The sequence below is a fragment of the Salvelinus namaycush genome, chromosome 6, assembly GCF_016432855.1.
Source record: "Salvelinus namaycush isolate Seneca chromosome 6, SaNama_1.0, whole genome shotgun sequence".
In the NCBI taxonomy this organism is placed as follows: domain Eukaryota; kingdom Metazoa; phylum Chordata; class Actinopteri; order Salmoniformes; family Salmonidae; genus Salvelinus; species Salvelinus namaycush.
This window is the reverse complement of record NC_052312.1, coordinates 14,205,255-14,229,286: the sequence shown is the minus strand read 5'-3', so window position 1 is coordinate 14,229,286 and position 24,032 is coordinate 14,205,255. Positions and strand designations below refer to the sequence as shown.

The following is a 24,032-nucleotide window of genomic DNA, read 5'->3' as shown; positions in this document are numbered from 1 at the left end:
ATGTTCATCAGCCATAGAATAATCTTACTCAAAATCACAGAGGTGGATGTAGCTGATTCTGGTCTGTACTGCTGTGGAATGTTTGATAAATTCATAATCTTCACCAATGCGACTGTCCTGAAGGTCCAAGGTAATCTTTTCAACAACTTGTCTGCTATGACTCCAACTGCACTAACATGTATCTGATGTATCAGAGATATTACTGAGAAAATGTTGGAGATGTAATACTATCGTACTACAGTGTGAAGAACAGCAGGAATATTTATCTCTCCTAATCGTCCAAAAGGTCACAAAGATTCTGAAAAGGACCAAACGGAGCACTGTGAAGAAGGTATGTTTATTCTGCTATTTTAAGTGAGAATCTTTCGTAAATTAATGAATTAATATGATGTACCATGAAAGTACCGCAGAATAGAAATAAAGTACAACAGCGTCTTAAAGCAACCTAGACAGAGATGTATTGTTATTTCAGTTGCTGATCTACAGATGAGAATCCTGTTCCTTCTCTCCATCATAAGAACAGGAGTTCTCCTCTGCTGTCTGACCATCTTCAGCATCATCTACACCACCAGGAAATAGATCAAGCTAAGACCAATGTCAGTAGAGTATATGTAGTTACTTTTCCAAATCCTTATGTACAAGGGCGTCAGTTGGGTGTGGCAGGGTATCACAGTTAAACATGTAAAAGTAGGCTACAAAAAAGTAGACTAAAATCATTCTAATCCTGATTAAAATACAACGGCTGTTTAGCATATTGCCTGGCTGGCTTTAGGACCATGCGGATCATTGCTAGGGGAGAAGCTGCCAGCCTGTGTGCCTTTCTCTCACTTTAAGAAAGCAGAGACAGTGCCAGACAGTTTCCTTTATTGGTCAGCCATTTCTTTGAATTTGATGTCGCATTTGAACTCGGCCATTTAAGCCTTGCCGCCATCTGTTTTATGCACCGGTTGCTTCTAAATTGATGTTGGCATAATTATCTATATAATTACTCGTGCCTACACAGAAATAAATAAAGTAATTCAAAATACAACACCAGAGAGCATGATTTGGTCAGAGAGAATCATCTTATTTAAAAAATGGGCTGTGGATTGTTTTAAGAGTGCAATTTGAGCAGTGCACGTGGCAAGACAAACAGCCTACCAAATTGCTTATTACTGAGTTGTGGCACTCAGTGAAAAGCTGTTATATAGGCCTAGGCCTATCACATAATTTTTAAATACAATCATAAGAAATACATAGTTCAGAAAGAAAACGGCTATTGCTGAAAAGAGAACACATTAAAAGACTCATCTGTCTCTACCAATTGAGCGAACAGTAGTTTATGTTATTGGCACTAGCGGAGGCCATATCCTCGGTGAGCGCGAGCATATTCACTGTCTTTATCATTGGATCAGTACCACTGGAAAGTTGTTTGGGGACAATCATTTCCTCCTTCAGGCTAGATGGACATCATATTGTACAATTTGTGTCTCCCTTTTCTTGCAGGCTGGATTAGATGGTTGCATTCAAGGCAAGGTCATTTTTAATGATCTGTTGTCAGTGTCAGCAGAGTAGGCTACTGATTTGTTTCGTATTAAAAAAAGATGTTGCTTATGTCTTCAGTCGTATAAAATGTAGTAGAATTGCATGAAATGTGTTTATAAAAAGGCCACATTTTTCCTGTGCAAAGAATGGAGAAGAAACGTCTCTGATTAGGCCTTCACGCTCAGGCTCGCATTGTTCCGAACTGTGTGTTTTGCTAAGAGTGATTGTGAAATGCGATTCTAGATGCATGAAATCCTTTAAATATAAAGGTGCAATTTTATGGTGAAAAAATATCTCCACCAAACTATGGATGTCGGCATTTGGAGTCATCCTTGTTGTGACTTGATAGCGTGTATTATGCATCTATTTCACATTGCACTGTATGTGCTTTTCCACTAGGTTTAAGTCAATTTATGATAAGATTGAGTATATAATACAGTGTTTGACATTGTATAGGTCGCTTTCAATAAAACATCATAATAAGGTGTACAGTGTTCGATTTGCCTGCTGGGTGGCAAGGAGGCCCACAGCTCCACTAAAACCTATGACAACTGCATGCTGTTTTCAAGGAATTCTTATATAAATGCTAATTATTTGGTTGTAATATCATCACCTCTTGAAGAGCATAGTCAGACCTAAAAATGTTTATTATTCTATGCAAAACAATTGTGCACATTTAGCTCTATCATCAGAGTTATACAGCAAGTAACTGCATGCTTTTCATGATCAGTAAACATCAATTTATCATTGATCATTTGCAGTGATAATTAATGCCTTGGGTTATTTGCTTTTGTTTTTGCTGTTCTCCAAATAACATTTTAGAGTTGATAAATTGTGTAAAAATGCAGTAAATGAGCGTAAACTTCAACACCCCCCCCCCCCCCCCTCAATACCCCCACCCCACTTTGCCATACCCCAGGTTTAGCTGAGCTGACGCCACTGCATGTTTATGCACCTATTGAATAAGCAGTGTTTATAAGCAGCAGGATCCAGTTCAAATTAAACACCTCTCAGTTGTGGACTGTTTCGCCCAGAACCTTTTCGGCTGCATCTGGTACCTCTACATGAGAAAAACCTTTTTTTAAATAAAAGCGATCAAAGTTTGTTCGAGTAGCCACCTCATTAATTCTCCTGCCCTCTAAAAAAAACGTAATGTGAAAATGTAGATTTTCAGCTCGCGCCTGATAATCTGAGAATTTATTCAAGAATGAATTAGTGTTAGGTCGGCCGGAGTTTATGGTTACCGCATTATACCTATGTTTGAGACCAACACATGACCGTTGTTGTGGTGAGAGAGAGAAGCGTGGCTGTATCTCTCTCAGAGCTAGAATGAGATTCACTTTCTGTGGTCTCTCTCCCTCTCTCTGCTCTGATAGACATGGACCTGCAACTCTCATGTCTCCCGCATTGCTCTTCATGATTTATTTCCTTATAGAATCATAGCCGCGGTGAGGGTGCTGTAGGAGATGCAGCAACTCTGATTCACAGATTTTTTTTTGCCAATGATATATAATTACTTCCGGCTGTTCAGAAAGAAATCAAATAATTCAGAATAATACTCCAGGGGGGAGCCTATAATTTAGCCACTTCCGTCAGTTAACAGCATGTAGCCAGAACAAGCCTTTTTGCAATATTTTTTATACAATCACCGGAAAACACAGGTTGGAAAGCAAATGGCTCCTGCTTAAAAGAGCAGACTCTAATCTGACTGTAGGCTACCAAAACATTTGATCAACTTCCAAATTGGCCTATTGAGCGAACAAGAGAAATATGCTTTTGGCACGAGAGTATAGGCTATTGCCAGCAGTGAGCTGCGCATCATTGGGTGAGTGAAAGTGGAAAGCTTTTCTAAGACTATAATTTCCTCCTCATATTATACAATACGTGTCTCCACACACCTAGGTCTAGGCTATTGATGGATTCAAGACTAGGTCATTTTTATTGATCTCAGATTCTCAGTTTGTCAGTGTCAAAGTAGCCTGTCATTTCAATCATTTGTGCGGTTAAAAAAAGATGCTGCTAACGTCTTCAGTCATAAAATGACCCAGAATTGCATGGAATGTGTTAATAAAAGGCTAAATTCTTCTCATGTTTGCAACTTCTGTAAGCACCTCTACTTTTCTATGCCACTGTGCAAATGTGATGATATGCATGTGCTTTAATAAAGGTGCTTTATTACAAAGGTACCTTTCTTTTATCCGTTCCTGTACTTCAGAGCCCCGGCACCTCCCGATTTACAAATGAGCACTGTGTATAAGCATTAATAAATATCACTGTGAACATTGATATTGACTGAAGTTGTTTTTTCATTAAGGAAAAGTGTTGGCAAATGTATAAATAAATTATACTTTTGTTGTTGTTGTCAAGTTACAAGGTATCTGTACTTTGTAGTCTTTTTGAATGCTTTATAGTATGGGAAATACTTGTATCTTTTTTTTTCTTTCTTTTTTTACTAATTGAGCAGCAGTGGTCTGGTGTAGTGTTTATCATCCAGATGAACAGATGAAGAGAGGTGTGAAAAGAACATGTGTGGTTTTGATGCACTGAGAGGTGTGGTGAGAGCTGAGAACTGAAGGCCAGTCTTCCTGTGGTGCAGTTCCTTTTATCTTTAGCAGAGAGAGAGAGAGTGACGCATGTTAAGTCTACCGCAATGGAAAATTACGTTTGGTCAGTGTCTCTGTCTCACATCCCCAATCCCCATAAAATCACCCACACATTACACATTACACCCAAATGCTTGACCAACCACACTGATGTGTTGGCAGGTGGACTGGAAATCTGGAGAGAGAGATAGAGATAGAGAGAGATAGGACATAAGGGCCATGTCATCCCCCAGTGTTAGTCTATGAGAGGCCCAGTGATGTTCACCTCAGCAGGTCTCACTCAACACTGAGCTGCTCCTTCCTGTCACTCATACAAGATGAAGTGATGTGTTGCTCAATGGTCCCTCTACCTCAGAGCCCAATCCTGTTCTCCCTAACCCTACCCCTAACGTTAACCATAGCCCTAACACTAACCTTAACCATAGCCGTTGCCCTAACCATTTTAGCTCATGATCAAAGCCTGCAGATCTGTCTGGGTGTCAGCCAATAACTAATAATATCAGGTCATCACTGTCTCCCTGTGGTTGATGCACGTATCACCTTCATAATGTCAGTTACACAATGAAGTACAAACTGCAAAAAAGGGGCGGAAGCTGACACCCACAGAGATCCTTTTCATACATTTGAGTCAAGGTACACCAATAGGGATTATTCAGGAATTTCATATAACTTCACAGGTCACTGTTCGAAGCAGGACTGATGATACAGTAGACTCAAAGACATTCTCAAAGAGAACCAAACAATTATACACTGCTCAAAAAAATAAAGGGAACACTTAAACAACACAATGTAACTCCAAGTCAATCACACTTCTGTGAAATCAAACTGTCCACTTAGGAAGCAACACTGATTGACAATAAATTTCACATGCTGTTGTGCAAATGGAATAGACAAAAGGTGGAAATTATGGGCAATTAGCAAGACACCCCCAATAAAGGAGTGATTCTGCAGGTGGTGACCACAGACCACTTCTCAGTTCCTATGCTTCCTGGCTGATGTTTTGGTCACTTTTGAATGCTGGCGGTGCTCTCACTCTAGTGGTAGCATGAGACGGAGTCTACAACCCACACAAGTGGCTCAGGTAGTGCAGCTCATCCAGGATGGCACATCAATGCGAGCTGTGGCAAGAAGGTTTGCTGTGTCTGTCAGCGTAGTGTCCAGAGCATGGAGGCGCTACCAGGAGACAGGCCAGTACATCAGGAGACGTGGAGGAGGCCGTAGGAGGGCAACAACCCAGCAGCAGGACCGCTACATCCGCCTTTGAGCAGGAGGAGCACTGCCAGAGCCCTGCAAAATGACCTCCAGCAGGCCACAAATGTGCATGTGTCTGCTCAAACGGTCAGAAACAGACTCCATGAGGGTGGTATGAGGGCCTGACGTCCACAGGTGGGGGTTGTGCTTACAGGCCAACACCGTGCAGGACGTTTGGCATTTGCCAGAGAACACCAAGATTGGCAAATTCGCCACTGGCGCCCTGTGCTCTTCACAGATGAAAGCAGGTTCACACTGAGCACATGAGCACATGTGACAGACGTGACAGAGTCTGGAGACGCCGTGGTGAACGTTCTGCTGCCTGCAACATCCTCCAGCATGACCGGTTTGGCGGTGAGTCAGTCATGGTGTGGGGTGGCATTTCTTTGTGGGGCCGCACAGCCCTCCATGTGCTCGCCAGAGGTAGCCTGACTGCCATTAGGTACCGAGATGAGATCCTCAAAGCCCTTGTGAGACCATATGCTGACACATGCACATTTGTGGCCTGCTGGAGGTCATTTTGCAGGGCTCTGGCAGTGCTCCTCCTGCTCAAAGGCGGATGTAGCGGTCCTGCTGCTGGGTTGTTGCCCTCCTACGGCCTCCTCCACGTCTCCTGATGTACTGGCCTGTCTCCTGGTAGCGCCTCCATGCTCTGGACACTACGCTGACAGACACAGCAAACCTTCTTGCCACAGCTCGCATTGATGTGCCATCCTGGATGAGCTGCACTACCTGAGCCACTTGTGGGTTGTAGACTCCGTCTCATGCTACCACTAGAGTGAAAGCACCGCCAGCATTTAAAAGTGACCAAAACATCAGCCAGGAAGCATTGGAACTGAGAAGTGGTCTGTGGTGACCACCTGCAGAATCACTCCTTTATTGGGGGTGTCTTGCTAATTGCCTATAATTTCCACCTTTTGTCTATTCCATTTGCACAACAGCATGTGAAATTTATTGTCAATCAGTGTTGCTTCCTAAGTGGACAGTTTGATTTCACAGAAGTGTGATTGACTTGGAGTTACATTGTGTTGTTTAAGTGTTCCCTTTATTTTTTTGAGCAGTGTATATATGTTTTGATTAAGGACCAGCAGCGTACCACCCTGCATTCCACTGCTGGCTTGCCTCTGAAGCTAAGCAGAGTTGGTCCTGGTCAGTCTTTGGATGGGAGACCAGATGCAGCCAGAAGTGGTGTTGGAGGGGGCACTCTTTCCTCTGGTCTAAAATAAAATATTCTAATTCCCCAGGGCAGTGATTGGGGACTGATTGGGGACATTTCCCTGTGTAGGGTGAGATGTTAAATGGTTGTCCTGACTCTCTGTGGTCACTGAAGATCTCATGGCACTTACTATAAGAGTAGGGGTGTTATTAACCCTGGTGTCTTGGCTAAGTTCACAATCTGGCCCCTCATACCATAATGGCCAATGAATCATTCCCAGCTTCCAATTGGCTCATTCATCCCCCCTCCTCTCCATATAACTATTCCCCAGGTCATTGCTGTAAATGAGAAAGTGTTCTCAGTCAATTTACACTGAAGGATGTTGTATAAAACACCTGTCTCCGGATTACATCTTCAAACTAAGGGCAACCATGGCATCCATGACAGAGAGGGAGAAGTGTTCATCCATGTATATGGGTAAGATAGTCTAGCTAGCTACATTTTCAGATATTATACATTTCTAATTTTGTCAGAAAGTAGTTTTCATTGCAAGTTAAAGCGTACTGTTAGCTAGCTAGATAACGTTAGCTGGCTGGCTGGCTAACTATTGTTATGTGTATGATCTGTGTAGTAATATTATTTGTATCTCAGACCCATTTGCATTCAACCTAACTAGTTAGTTAGCTTTAGCTACCTGTAGATTCATGCAAGGTAATTATGGTTCATTGTTTAGCTAGCTAGCTAGATGTCTAAACAAAAGACTCCACTAGTAAGGGTGTGGTTAGAATGGAGGAGTTAGAAGTCAAAACACAACTGTTTAATGGCCGCAGATGAGTAGTTGCCTCTTCTGGCCTCTCTTAACTCTTAACTCTGTTGTGTATATTAGTGATTTGGTCATTTCAAATAAGGTGGCCTTAAAGGGCAAAACACCAGGCAGTTGATGATTGTATTGTATTGTATTGTAGTGGTCACTTATAAAGACAAAGTTAAATCAAAATTGGCATTCTCATGATGTTAGTCTTCCCTTTAGTATTTCCTGTTTTTACTTTGCACTGATCACAGGCCCCTATTCTGAGAAGCAGCTAGTCGCCTTTTAAAGAGAATGTGATATAGGTCAGAGATAGAGGAGGGGCCAGTGTGGAGGAGCAGCTCGGTGTTGCATGAGACCTGCTGTGGTGAACATCCCTGGGCCTCTCACAGACTAACACGGAGAGATGAGCTGGCCATGACTCGCTCGTGCAGTCTCTCTCTCGCTCTCTCTCTCTCACAGGCAGTGTAGTTGGTGAAGCATCTAGTAGTTGAATCTCTTTTTTCGTGAGTAAGTATGTAATGTAACTGCGTGTGTGATTTGAGAAATGGGGGGTCATAAATCAGGGGCTTAACATGCATCGTTCTCTTTCTCTGCTGAAGACGAGCACCCTGCACTACAGGAAGACTGGCATTCCGTTCTCACCACACCTCTCATCTCAGTGCATCAAAACCACAACCTCTTTTCACCACTCTTCATCTGTTAATCTGGGCGAAAACACCAGACCCCAGCTGCTCAAATAAGGTGTAGAGTATAGAGTGTTTGAAGAATACAAAAAACAAGCTAATAGCATTTCCCACACCATAAATCATTCAACAAGAGTACAGTGTACATTTTCTCTCACTTTTCAGGGGATTTTTTTATTATTATCTCAATATAAAATAATTTATGGATAACAATGAAGTACCTTACTTTGATTGTTTACATAAAAAAAAATTAAAAAAATTACTTAATAGTGAAGAGCACGTTCTCAAAAAATAATTTTGCTAGGACTGTCTGGGAGTGATCTTAGTGTGGAGGGAAAAACTGAAAACTAGCTGAGAACTGGAACTCTCTTTCTTATTGGTCTATTAACTAATTTACAGCCTGGTGATGTTTCAAGGGAGGTCAAAGCTCCTTCCCACCAAAACTGACTGATATTTCAGGAGCTCTTTTTAAACAGCTCTTACACTAAAAGGACATTATATAATTTTCACAATTACACAGTATTATTCCAACCTCATAGTGTGGAAATATATGTGACCGGTTACAGAAACTGAGGTGCTTGACGCCAGTTCTTAATTCACAGTGGGGCCGTTTGAAAATATACAGTGCGGAAAGTGGAAAAGTGTTCAGACCCCTTGACTTTTACAGCCTTATTCTATAATGGATGAAATTATTTTTTTCTCCCTCTCCAATCTACACACAATACCCCATAATGACAAAGCAAAAACAGTTTTTTAGAAATGTTTGCAAATGTATAAAAAATACTAAACTGAAATATCACAATCACATAAGTATTCAGACCCTTTACTCAGTACTTTGTTGAAGAACCTTTGGCAGCGATTACAGCCTCAAGTCTTCTTGGGTATGACACTACAAGCATGGCACACCTGTATTTGGGGAGTTTCTCTCATTCTTCTCTGTAGATCCACTCAAGCTCTGTCAGGTTGAAAGGGGAGGGTCACTCCAGAGATGTTCGATCAGGTTCAAGTCCGGGCTCTGACTGGGCCACTCAAGGACATTCAGAGACTTGTCCTGAAGCCACTCCTGCGTTGTATTGGCTGTGGGCTTAGTGGTGTTGTCCTGTTGGAAGGTGAATGTTCACACAAGTCTGAGGTCCTGAGCGCTCTGGAGCAGGTTTTCATCAAGGATCTCTCTGTACTTTTCTCTGTTCATCTTTCCCTCGATCCTGACTAGTCTCCCAGTCCCTGATGCTGAAAAACATCCCCACAGCATGACGCTGTTTAGCTGTCCTAAGTAAAGTATCTAGAAAAGCGAATTTAAGTGGGACCATTCTACTACTCTTTTCAAACCATCGTATTCCACAACTCGCATCACCCCACTGGGAACCATCGACACACCTGGCTAGCCTATCTTCAAAGAATTATCTTCCAGAACGAATGGAAGGAGAATAAACTTGTAGTTCTTTTCAGGACTACATGACAAGTCTCTGGATACCGGATGACTGCAGGGGAGAACAACAGAGAAACCCCTTTTGGACAATCAGAGCCTTACAAGCATGGCGTGAAAAGGCCCAAACCCCCCTTTCCAAGGCGTCCCCGTTCCCGAGAAGAACCAAGGCATTTTTACGTAAATAAATTCATGATTTCTTACTCCAAGCGGGTTGCGGTTCGTATAGGAGTACTATAAGTATAGGAGTACTATAAGTGAGAGTAGTTTCTAAAACGTACCAGCGATACGTGTCTCTGTCCCTCTCTCTCGCCCTCTCCATGTCTTTTGTAACAAGCAGCCATATTGTTGTCAGTCCGCTAGGGACCTGTTTTTAATATATTAAGTATGTATGTTTATCCTGTGTTACCATTTAGTTAGCTAGTAAATAAATAATTAAACCAATTTGTGTAGAACTGAATCATAAGTAAGGTTCTGTTTTTTGAGGATGAAAGGAGACTGTTCAGAATGATGATATGATACGAGGTTATGATTAATACGTTGACTGTTTATAGATGTGATAGGTAAAGACCTTTAGAGTTTAATTCAGGAGATGGTAGCTCTTTAAAGTACCGATCTCGTGGTGCCACAGGTCCTAATGAGTTAATTGTTGCAAGATTAATTTAATCGGTCACCTCCCTGACCAAGGCCCTTCTTCCCCGATTACTCAGTTTGGCCGGGCGGTTCAAGTCTTGGTGGTTCCAAACTTCTTCCATTTATGAATGATGGAGGCCACTATGTTCTTGGGGACCTTCAATGCTGCAGACATTTTTTGGTACCCTTCCCCAGATCTGTGCCTCGACCACATGGCTTGGTTTTTGCTCTGACATGCACCGTTAATTGTGGATCTTATATAGACAGGTGTTTGCCTTTCCAGATCATGTCCAATCAATTGAATTTACCACAGGTGGACTCCAATCAAGTTGTAGAAATATCTCAAGGATGATCATTGGTAACAGGATGCATCTGAGCTCAATTTTGAGTCTCATAGCAAAGGGTCTGAATACTTATGTAAATAAGTTATTTCTGTTTTTTATTTTTAATACATTTGCAAAAATGTCTAAAAACCTATTTTCACTTTGTAAATTTGGAGTTGTGTATATATTGATGAGGAATGTTTTTTTTATATTTAATCCATTTTAGAATAAGGCTGTAACGTAACAACATTTGGAAAAAGTCAAGGGCTCTGAATATTTCCCAAATGCACTGTTTATATATTTGTGACTCACCACCTGGATGCGGTCTTATGGAGCAAAATATGAAATGGTGTTTTTTACATTGGATAAAAGTAGAGACTCAGAGCTACAAAATGGTATATCATATACTGCATTTTTGAAGAACAATGGGAAAGTAATTCTGCTTTGAAAGTTGATCAACTTGAAAACCCACTTTTCAGAAAATGGCCTTTGAATGTTTTGGTATCTAGTGAAGAGCACTTCTTTGTCTACACCCATTCAGCATCGTTCACACCCTCTTAAGCTTTAGCCCCACCCATCTCGTTTCGCTCTCGGAGCGTTCAGAGCGCACATTTGACGCTCTGGCCGATGACTTGTTTACCTATGGATAACATGAAAACAGCCTAACCAGCTCTGCTTGCAAAATTTTCATTACGCTTTTTTTCAGACGTTACCTGACACTGTCCATATTCAACGGGTGTTGTACCCTTTAGCTTAAGACAGGTAGCTAGCTAGGTAAACAATGAACCTAGCTAGGTAAACAACGTGTAAGATCACACACGTTATGTCACGTAAGCTAACAAGCCAGCCAGCTAACGTTAGCTAGTTAAACCTTTCATCCGTGAGTTCCAAATATCTCCAGCAGTCGCCCCAGCGTGAATTTTTTTTATGCCAGTGGTGTTAGAACGTTCTCTCCATTCCAGAATGGGATTGTTACGCAACAGTACATTTAATCCGCACTGCCGTCAAACCAAGGCACGCAGCCTGTTTTTATTTATAGGCTATTTTCAACTTGTCAATTTCAAATTATTTTCTAACAAGTTTTTCATTTTCTAAGAACAGTTTCAATTAAGTTGTGTTCTGCCTCATTCATTCACATAAAAGTAGTCATTTTTACTTTTGCGGACCAATAAATATTTTTGACATTTCTGACCCGGACAAAATTCCACAAACACTTGACAATTGTTTGTGCAGTTCAAGTCTGCAGACTTTTGCTCATCTCCCATCCTGCACACACGTGTTCACATCTTCCGTCTGTTGCCTGCATCGCAGTCATAGTTGTTTTCGTTACCAATAATAACTTTGGAAATGTATGCGTTTCTATAAAAGTAAGTGACTTATTACGTTATAATAGTTTCTGTATGTCGTGTTATGTCGTTTCTACTGTAGCATAATATTTTTGTGTATATTCCTTATAACCGCGAGGTAACGTTGCTCATTTCATAAACTTTATGGTGTTATACTCAATACTTAGGTAGCTAGCTACATTCTTCTATTAGCTCTGGAAAACAATGATAATTGCATCAGAGAAGTATTAGCATCTGTTGTATTTTGAAGCTACCCTGGCCTTATGACTCCCAAGTGGCGCAGCTGTCTAAGGCACAGCGTCTCAGTGCTAGAAGCGTCACTACAGACTGCGTTCCTATCAAAGTAAGTGCCTTATTACGTTATAATAGTTTCTGTATGTTGTGTTATGTCGTTTCTACTGTAGCTAGCATAATATATTTGTGTATATTCCTTTTAACCGTGGACACGCGAGGTAACGTTACTAATTTCATAACCTTTATGGTGTTATACTCAATCGTGCTTATGTAGCTAGCTACATTCTTCTATAAGCTCTGTAAAACTATGCGAATTGTGTGAGAGAAGTATTGGCTTGTTGTATTTTGAAGCTACCCTGGATTTTTTTTTTAATATCTTCTTATACCACTTGGTCGTTTTCTGAGTGCATTACACAAAGCTGTTTATCATGTCCGCCTTATCCTCTGCCCCCATTTTGAGGTTAAAGTCAAGCACACAGTCTGATTTGATTTTTCTCTCTCCCGTCAGATGGTCCACCTTCCCTGTGGTCGACATGGTTGCTGTTTGGACAGTGGAGAGGACATGGACGTCTCGTTTGTCATGCCACTTTACTGCCAGCTGTTGACATTTCTTATTTTGTATAACGGGTAATTTAGGATGGTAGTAGCATTGCTGATGAAATGCAGTCATCGCAGCAGAACTAGGAAGCAGGCTTGTGAAAAGAGGGTGGCAAAGAAAGGAGTTGCAAACATAGGATCTGTGCTCCAGTATTATCTTAGGGAGTTCTTCTCCTCTTCATGAGAAGGACTGTCATCAGGAAGGTATACATTTCACTAATTGTGGTTGTCCCCCCCACTCCTGGCTTTCTCTTCTCCTGTAGCTCCAAGGCATAGCGATTGGTCTTCTCTACTATGTCTCCCACCAGCTCCTCTGTCAGAAACAACTTGAAGCACTCAGTTGGAAATGGCAAGGGGCGTTGCACTCCAGACTGGGACTCATCAAAGCAAACAGCAGGGCCAGGAGGGGTGAAATGGCTGGCGGCCTTCCAGCTATCACAGAACTCCTGTACTTCATCCACTGTCGGTCTGCCTCCATCACCACCAGCATCTTCAAAGGGACCTGGGACTTTGTTAGTGGACAAGGGATCCTCAGATTCAGGGTTCTCAAAGGCTACAAGGTTGTGGGGCAGCTCCTCACTGTCACTGTCAGAATTTGATTCCTGAGTTTCATACTCAGACTCATTGTCAGAATTTTATAAAAATCTCCAGATTTTCCACATTTGTGAGTTGTCTCCTTTTGAAAGACATTGCTAATGCTACAGCTTAGCTCACTAGCTACATAAATAAACAACAACACTGAATGGCTCAGAGTGGGAGTGAGTGGTTACGTGATTGACTGCCGGCACGCGCCACTTGTATCAATAAATCACTATCAGAAAATGTTTTGTGTGGTAATTATTTATATATTTACTGTTTCATTCACATGTTTTCAATGACTGTTGACAAACCATGCCTTCTGATTCTTACATAGATTGTAATGGGCCCATATTATGTGTGTAAAATACTGTTTTGAAGGTTGTACTGATTATGATGGGCTAAGCTAATTCCAGCTGTGTGTAGCCATGTTTGTTGATATACAATGCATTCTGGGTTTCACGTAATCGTCTGTTGGACCAAAGATGTTATAACAAAATGAGGTGAGTAAGGGTTCACTCATTTTATTTTTTGAGGACTTCCGGAAATTAATGGTTGGATGTGAACGATGGTAGACGACCCCCCCCCCCCCCCCCCCCCCCCCCCCTTGAACATGCATACTGTAAACAGACCAAACTCGTCTTGTCTCCTCTTAGGTTTCTGTGAGGGGAAAAAAGCATGGCGGCGTGCAGAAACTACCCATCATCAGATTACTTTCGATTTCTAGTGTTTTACTCAATTATTTTGATCAATGGTGAGCTCACCCGTGATGTGATTAATTATAAATAGTCATTTCTATTAGCTAATTCATATTGTAGTTTGTCAGCGAGAGTTATACAAATATGACCCCTTGTGTTACGTCAATCTTTCCTCAGTTAGCGCTAATTCAAATGTAGCCTACGTTTTTCCGGTTTGGATGATTGTGTTATGCTGTAGATACTTCTGTGAATGTCTGAACATTGCATCCAAAAATAAACTGCTCACATTCTGGACATAACTTTACAAGAACTGTGTTTGTGCAAAATGTTTCTGAAAAAAAGTGTGGCCAGCTCAAATGTTGATTGTTGCGTCATTCGAAACTGGCTGTTCTAAATGAGCGTTCTAATCACACCGGTGCGATCGTATGCTAAAGGGACCACTGTAGAATGATCACACTCGTGTGATGCTACGTGTGAAAGGGTTAAACAACAATGAACACAGTGCCTAATCATGTGTTTAATACCCTGCATGAATTTGCTGGGAGCTAACCAACCAAGTACAATGTTAGCTAGCTAACATTAGTTTCTAACTAGAAAAGAAAATGGCTCTGGGATACAAATAATAACATCAGCTAGGGAGCCAGACAGCTAAAGTTAACTAGCTAGCTAACAGTACACTTTAGTTTGAAATGAAACCCCATTTTGTCAAAATAGAAACGTGTAATATCTGAAAATGTAGCTAGCTAACGCTAGACTATCTTACCTGTATACATCGTCATGCATGATGGACGCGTCTCCCTGTCACGAATGCCATGCCACAGTTGCCTTTAGTTTGAAGATGTAATCCGGAGACAGGTGTTTTCTCCATCTCTTTAGCTATCATATTCTAATTCCACTGATTTCAAAATATGATCCTCCAGAAAGTGGAGAATAACACTTATGCAGCTCCACTACACAATAAAAGTTTGTTTAAAAGCCGCGTTCGACAGGATTACCCACACAGACTGACCAACACAGACTGATCAGCTCAAATAGACAGAAGCTTTCTATATGGCAGACCAATCCGAACTCCTCTCTCGGCATGTTCAGCCCAGTCATTATGCTATTTTTCTGTGGCTTAACAAATAAGGCTTGTAATGTAACAATTGTATTCATATTTATAGATGGCATGTAAGTTTGTTATTAAGGCACATGAACGCTCACATGTTCGAGAAGGCAATTCTGCAAAAAAACGCTCTCCTGTGAAGCCGTGACTTGCGACATACGCCTAGTTTCCTGAATCGGGTCGCATATTTTCGGCAGAAATGCCTTCTTGAACATGTGAACTTTCCTGTGCCTTATTTAAAAACTTGTGTTGGATCTGTTAACATTATACAAATGCTAAATTATGAGCTCTGAGCTATACAGGGAGAAAGAAATTACCCTTCCTGGTTGGTCATGATTGGCTGAGAGATGAGTCCAGATTGGTCTGTCATGTTACAGGGTTCTGTCTATAACAGAAAGGGGGCATTGTTGGTCCGTATATAGATCATCTTTGCTACAGCAGATTTTTTGAAATATCTAGCTTTGGACAACTGTCAAAGTGTTGCTACAGCCCTCAAAAGCATTGCTTCCCTGAATATAGCTGCGTATAAGTAGAGAGACTACTTTCTGGAGGACAATGCCATGCTGACTCACATGTGTGGGTGGGGCTAAGGCTTAAGAGGGTGTGAACAATGCTATATGGACCTAAACAAAGAACAGCTCTCTAAGAAGTGTGAAAAGGTCGTTTAACAAGTTTATCAACTTTTAAAGCAGCATAACTTTCCCATGTTTCCTCCATCTACAGTGTATGATATACAACTTTGAACCTCTGAATCTTCACTTTTCACAAAAAATAAATAAATCACTTACATTTGATATAAGCGTCAATAGAGAAATCCGGACACATATAAAACACAGGAAATCACGTTTTTAACTGCACTGGGACTTTAATGCATATACAATAGGTGGATGCACAGGGATTGGATGAATGCAAGTAACATACTACATATACTCTGTTGACATTGGCCTTAGCTTAATTTATTTATTATTTTATTATTTTCCCTGGTGGTGTAGAGGATGATGAATATGTTCAAGCAGCAGAGAACATCCGTTCTTATGATGTAGAGAAGGACCAGGATTCTCATCTGTGGATCAGCAACTGAAATAGCAAGTATTCTCTGGCTAGGTTGCTATAAATTGCTGGTTATTTATATTCTGTGGCACTTTCATTGTACATCATATTACTTTATTTATAAAAGATTCTCACTTAAAATAACAGAATAAACAGACCTTTTTCACAGTGCTCTGTAAGGTCCTTTTCAGAATCTTTGTGACCTTTTGGACGATAAGGAGAGTTAAATATTTGGACAATTAGGATAGTTAAATATTCCCACTGTTATTTACACTGTAGTACGATAGTATTATATCTCCAACGTTTTCCTCATATACTTGTTCCATGTCTGAATCCTCATATACATGTTAGTGCATTTGGAGTCATAGCAGACAAGTTGTTGAAAGATTACCTTGGACCTTCAGGACAGTCGCATTGGTGAAGAAGATGTATTTATCAAACATTCCACAGCAGTACAGACCAGAATCAGCTACATCCACCTCTGTGATTATGAGGAAGATTATTCTATGTCTGATGAGCATTTCCATATGGCTGGGCTGAAAAACTGTGCGATGCTGGACAGTTGGCTCAGAGCTGTGCATAGACGCGATGCATAGGGGCTCTGAGCCGTTGACTTGCTTGAACCAGCCAACGTGTCCTGGAGCTCCAGTGACATTAGTGCACTGCAAATTGACATTATCTCCAGGATGGTCCAACACTGAGGGAGGAGGAGAGGCAGACACAACAGGGGTCAGACCTGAAAGAGAGAAGATAAAGGTTTAGAAACAATTCCAAACATAGAACTTTCTGTTCACTTATGCACTACTATACCTAAACCTAGTCTCAACTATAAATCACATAATCGTAATGACTTAGATAACTTACACATAGAGGACAACAGCTGATACAAATATGTGTGCCATTCTGTGTTTAGAGCTACACTGCCAGACTGTGAAGGAAGGAGTCCATCTTTAGATGAAAGTAATGTGTGATTAGGGGCGGGACATGGTGTGAGAGCCACAGCTGCATACAATGACAACAGATACTTTTTTCTCATCACCAACCACTGATTTTCCACTCTTACATTTGGTTTGAGAGAGCGAAGGATACAATATTTTAGTTGTAGGCTGTAGGTTATCATCATAGACGTTCCCAGAATTGTACCATTTTAAGTTGCTCAAACATAGTGTATATTGTTCATTTTAAAGTAATGATTTAAATAAAGGGGCTGGATGACAGCTAGTAAATATTCAAAATCTGTTTTCACAGTGATGACACCCAGAACGGTTGAGTTGAATAATTTTGTTTGGCGGGAGGACCCCCTGGTATGTGTAACTTTTGGCTGGAGTTGGTGGTCATTGGCCAATAGGGGGCACTCTTCTGACTGCACCAAGTAGATCAGTGAACTGAGGAACTCTTGCGGTTGGTAGGAGCATTGGCTTGTAGTCCACCAAATGTATACCTTAAAAGGGATTGTCCTTTGAAAATGAAGGCCAGGCTTTAGCTTAACTTCGTTTTTAAGACAACAGTATTTGTCCTCGTTTGAAATTGAAGGCCAGGCATTAGCTAAACTTCATTCTTCATCCAAAAAAAGTGACATTCTGAGCTTCGCTGCATTACATTTGAAAGCATTGATCATAGAGGACAAACACAATAGTGTCAGCCCAACAGGACACTCAGCTCTAACCATCCGGTCTCTTTTAATCTGGGTTAGGTGAAGCCACCACAGGGGCACTTAGCCTCCCACTGGGGAAACTAGAAAATTCTGCTGAAATGCTAAATGACATACCGCAGACTATACAATGCATCTCAGAAACTAAATAGCCTCATTTGAGAAGTCTTGTTCTACAGGGGTAGACTTTTCCACAGAAGACACAGGTTTTGAAGAGGATGACAGCTATTAAGATGTTCGCACCACTGTGCAAATTTCTTCTTCTTGGACAGATCGGTAAGTTTGATTTACTTTATTATGATGGTATGTTCAATAGAACAACATTTCCAAAAAAAACTCCAACATGTTTCAGCATACCCTTCATCAGGGAGTACAATGGTCCAATTTATTCAATTAACATTCACAGACACTTTGAGGCAACCTAATCTTGCAAATCAAGTCAAATGTTATTGGTCGCATACACATATTTAGCAGATATTATTGCGGGTGTAGCGAAATGCTTGTGTTCCTAGTTCCAACAGCGCAGTAGTGTCTAACAATACACAACAAAAACGAAGGTGTCATTGTACGCTGATTATTCATGTTTTCTTTTAAATCCACAATTTGGAGGATCTAGAGGATCTAGATCATTTTTCTGACCTCTGGATTACAACCAAATTATGATAAATGTACTATATTACATATTGGATCACAAAAAAAATAAAACTTTTACATTACCGTGTAGTTTACCAATAAAATAGTCTAATTGTGATGTAGACATACTCGTTATTCATATCCCGAAAGAAAGAAATGATCTCACTACAAAACATTTTTACAGAAAGTTAGCAAAAATAGATAAGATCCTGCTACCGTGGAAAGGAAAATACCTGTCTATTTGTGGGAAAATCACCCTGAATAACTCTTTAGTCATATCCCAGTTGACCAATTTGCTTATGGCCTTGCCTACACCTAATGACTTGTTTTTTAAAATTAATATTAAATAAAATTTGATTTGGAACTGCAAGCCAGACAAAATTAAACCGGCCTATTTATATAATGAATATGAATTCGGAGTGCAGAAATCATTAAATATTATAGCATTAGACCTCTCACTAAAGGCTTCAGTCATACAAAAGTTATTGTCACGCCCTGACCATAGAGAGCCTGTTATTCTCTATGTTGGTTAGGTCGGGGTGTGACTAGGTAGGGTCATCTAGGCAATTATATATCTATGTTGGCTTGGTATGATTCCCAATCAGAGGCAGCTGTTTATCGTTGTCTCTGATTGGCGATCATATTTAGGTAGCCATTCCCCTTTGTGCTTTGTGGGATCTTGTCTAGGTACAGTTGCCTGTGAGCACTACTTTTAGCTTCACGTTTCAGTTGTTCGTTTTGTTGTTAAGTTCTTTGAAGTTTTCTATTCCAAAATAAAGGATGGAAACATACCACGCTGCATCTTGGTCTATGATACTTATGACGAACGTGACAGTTATACCTAATTCCGAATTGGTTCTCTAGCAGATTAGTAAGAATGTCTCACCCAATGTTCAAGAAAGGCGTTTTTCCCTTTATTCAGATTAGAACCTCTCACTTTCAGTTATTTGAAAATGAAATATTCTCCAAAATGTAGCTATTTTTAAAACAAGCCATAGAGAAAGTTGTTTGCAATTTCAGTTTAATCCACCAGAAAATGTACTAATTGATTACAAAACCTATATGTTTGGAGAATTTTATTTTTTAAACGGTATAATCTTTGTAAATGATACAATAAATAGGACTGGCAGAGTTATGTCACACATGCAGCTAGCAAAAATATATGGAAATGTCTGCTCTACTCAAAACTACAACCAACTAAGTGCAGCATTAACTCAAAAATGGAAGAGGCAAGTGGAAAGAGTAGAAAGTAAGGAACTTTTCTGTCGACCCGGCATTAAAGGCCAAATTTGGTGAAAGAGAATTGTGAAAAATAGAAACGTATACCAGTTTAATTTAAGAACCCCAAAATTGACAGCTGTACAATGTAGATTGCAAAATATTTGGGAAGAGATTTTCGATGTACCAATTCCATGGCACATAGTTTATGAACTGATACACAAAACGACGCTGGATTCGAAACTTTGAGTTTTTCAATTTCAATTCTTACACAAAATTCTTGCGACTATTACAATGGTAAACATATGGGGGATACAACCCATCCCAGCTCTGCAGATTTTCCTAAAAAGAGACAGAATCGTTAGATGATTTGTTTTGGTACTGTCCATATGTAGCTTGTTTTTGGTCAGAGGTTCAGGAATGGATGGAGAATTGCAACAAATACCTGGAGATAACTCTGCAAATAACACTGCTGGGGGATTGTCATAGATCAATAATAAAATAATACTCTTAGCAAAAAAAGAATCTTTAATTTACAATCTGTAGAAACTATGAGAATAGAAAGGTTCAGAACTTTTGTGAATGCACAACTATACACACAAATCTAAAAAGTAAAACAATTGAATGAATAAATATTAGGACGAGCAATGTCAGAGTCTGGAGTATGTATATATTACAGTTGAATTTGGAAATTTACATACACTTAGGTTGGAGTCATTAAAACTTGTTTTTCAACCACTCCACAAATTTATTTTTAACAAACTATAGTTTTGGCAAGTCGGTTAGGACATCTACCTTGTGCATGACACAAGTAATTTTTCCAACAATTGTTTACAGACAGGTTATTCCACTTAAAATTCACTGTATCACAATTCCAGTGGGTCAGATGTTTACATACTCTAAGTTGACTGTGCTTTTAAAAAGCTTGGAAAATTCCAGAAAAGGATGTCAGGGCTTTAGAAGCTTCTGATAGGCTAATTGACATCACTTGAGTCAATTGGAGGTATACCTGTGGATGTATTTCAAGGACTAACTTCAAACTCAGTGCCTCTTTGCTTGACATCATGGGAAAGTCAAAGGAATCAGCCAAGACCTCAGAGAAAAAATTGTAGACCTCCACAAGTCTGGTTCATCCTTGGGTGCAATTTCCAAACGCCTGAAGGTACCACGTTCATCTGTACAAACAATAGTACTCAAGAATAAAACACCATGGGACCACGCAGCCGTCATACCGCTCAGGAAGGAGACGCGTTCTGTCTCCTAGAGATGAATGTACTTTGGTGCAAAAAAGAGCAAATTAATCCCAGAACAACAGCAAAGGACCTTGTGAAGATGCTGGAGGAAACAGGTACAAAAGTGTCTATATCCACAGTAAAACGAGTCCTATATCGACATAACCTGAAAGGCCGCTCAGGAAGAAGCCACTGCTCCAAAACCGCCATAAAAATGCTGGACTACGGTTTGCACCTGCACATGGGGACAAAGATCGAACCTTTTGGAGAAATGTCCTCTGGTCTGATGGTGCAAAAATAGAACTGTTTGGCCATGATGTCCATCGTTCTGTTTGGAGGAAAAAGGGGGAGGCTAGCAAGCCAAAGAGCACCATCCCAACCGTGAAGCATGGGGGTGGCAGCAGCATGATGTGGGGGTGCTTTGCTGCAGGAGGGCCTGGTACACTTCACAAAATAGATGGCACCATGAGGGAGAATAAATTATGTGGATATATTAAAGCACCATCTAAAGACATCAGTCAGGAAGTTAAAGCTTGGTCACAAATGGGTCTTCCAAATGGACAATGACCCCAAGCATGCTTCCAAAGTTGTGGCAAAATGGCTTAAAGACAACAAAGTCAAGGTATTAGAGTGGCCATCACAAAGCCCTGACCTCAATCACATAGAAAATGTGTGGGCAGAAATGAAAAAGCGTGTGCGAGCAAGGAGGCCTACAAACCTGAATCAGTTACACCAGCTCTGTCAGGAGGAATGGGTCAAAATTCCCACAACTTATTGTGGGAAGCTGGTGGAAGGCTACTTGAAACGTTTGACCCAAGTTAAACAATTTAAAGGCAATGCCACCAAATACGAATTGAGTGTATGTAAACTTCTGACCCACTGGGAATGTGATGAAAGAAATAAAAGCTGAAAAAAATCATTCTCTCTACTATTATTCTGACATTTCACAATCTTAAAATAAAATGGTGATCCTAACTGACCTAAAACAGGAAATTTTTACTCGGATTAAATGTCAGGAATTGTGAAAATTCCGACTTCAACTGTATAGGATAGGATAAAGTAATCCTTCTAACCCCCCCCCCCCCCCCCCTAAAAGAGTTAGATGCACTATTGTAAAGTGGTTGTTCCACTGGATATCATAAGGTGAAGGCACCAATTTGTAAGTCGCTCTGGATAAGAGCGTCTGCTAAATGACTTAAATGTAAATGTAAATGTATATATATATATATATATATATATATATATATATATATATATATACATTTATACATACGTATGTATATATATGTATGTAGATATATATATATACATATATATATACATATACGTATGTGTATATATATATATATATATATATATATATATACATACAAATATACTAATATATATGTATATATATGTATGTATATATATATGTATATATATATTAGTATATTTGTATGTATGTATATATATATGTATATATATACATACGTATATGTATATATACATATATATATATACATATATGTATGTACATATATATATACATATATATACATACATATATACATATATATATACATACACATATAGATACATATATGTATGTACATATGTATATACATACATATGTATATATGTATATGTATGTATGTGTTTATGTATATGTATGTATATATATATATGTATATATATATATATGTATGTATGTGTTTATGTATATGTATGTATTGATACAGTATATATACATACATACAGCGGCAGTGGTCTCTTCATTTTTTCCCGAGCTGTATATGTGTGTGTGTGTGTGTGTGATGGGATGTATAGACAGTATGGTCTCTTCATTTTTTCCCGAGCTGTATATGTGTGTGTGTGTGTGTGTGATGGGATGTATAGACAGTATGGATAGAATATGTAGTATATCTGAAGAATACGTAGTATAGAATAGTATATGCACATCAATAGTTAAACAGCATAGGCCTTGACTAGAATACAGTATACACATATGAAGTGGGTAAAACAGTATGTAAACATTATTAAAGTGACCAGTGTTCCATGTCTATGTACATAGGCAGCAGCCTCTAAGGTGCAGGCAATGCAATCTTTTAATGTATAATCTTTTAAGGTTTAATATATTTTTGTAAGACGTTTTCTTTTGTTTTATTTATAGTTCATGCGCTAGCTGGGACTGAGCCCTCTGCCATACAACAGGAGAGTGGTCTCATGTCAGCCAATGTTGGAGACACAATGGTCCTGCAATGCCTCTATAAAGGCGAAATGGCCATGCATTTCTCCTGGTACAAGCAACCCTTCAGAGAAAAACCTCATCTCATCTCAACCGTCTATAAGTATGACAAAAGTGCTACATTTTACCATGAGTTTAAGGATAACCCTCGGTTCTCAGTGCAAAGCAGCAACGGCGTAAATCACCTCAGCATCTCAGACATGAAAGGCTCGGATTCAGCCACATACTACTGTGGGAGCGCACACTCAAACGTGGTGGAATTTGGAAAAGGAACCATTCTCAATGTAAAAGGTATAGTACTGAGAAATGTATTTTGATATTTTCAGACATTCCCAAAAAATGGAATTGATAGATAAAGAGCCGTAAAAATAAAAGTTTCATTTTGGATATAGTCTTACTAGAGCATATTTAACGTGATTTGCTGACAGATATAAACACTCTTTTCAGGTTCAGAGTCCAACAGTAAGATTGTGCTCCAGCAGCCTGTATCTGAGTCATTCCAGCCAGGGGTCTCTGTGACTCTGAACTGTACAATACACACTGAGACATGTGCAGGAGGACACAGTGTCTATTGGTTCAGAAATGGCTCAGGAGAATCCTGTCCAGGAATGATTTATACCCATGGAGACAGGAGTGATCAGTGTGAGAAGAGCTCTGAGGCTGGGTCTCATACACAGAGATGTGTCTACAAGCTCCCCAAGAGGAACCTCAGCCTCTCTGATGCTGGGACTTACTACTGTGCTGTGGCTTCATGTGGGGAGATACTGTTTGGAGACGGGGCCAAGCTGGACATTCATGGTAAATATAATATGCTTGTTTATTAACAATATACAAACATAACCCTTAGTTATTACACTGTATTAGCCAATACTATATTATATACATGGTTGTGGAGCAACTGGGGAGTAACTGATTACATGTAACTGTAGTTACATATAATCAGATTTAAACAAAAACGTAATCAGTTACATTACCAACAAAAATATTGAAATCAGATTTCAGGTACTTTTGAAAAACTAGATGATTAATTATTGGATTACTTGTAAATTCAGAAA

At 39.9% G+C, this 24,032-nt stretch overlaps 1 protein-coding gene across 1 annotated transcript; it reads left to right on the top strand.

The window, feature by feature from the left end:
- On the top strand, nucleotides 1–23,801 carry LOC120049500. Its single transcript, XM_038995760.1, has 3 exons — nucleotides 1–130; nucleotides 22,903–23,268; nucleotides 23,425–23,801. The coding sequence occupies exons 1-3, from the start codon at nucleotides 1–3 to the stop codon at nucleotides 23,799–23,801; spliced, it is 873 nt and encodes a 290-aa protein (XP_038851688.1).
- Nucleotides 23,802–24,032: the final 231 nt, after the last annotated feature.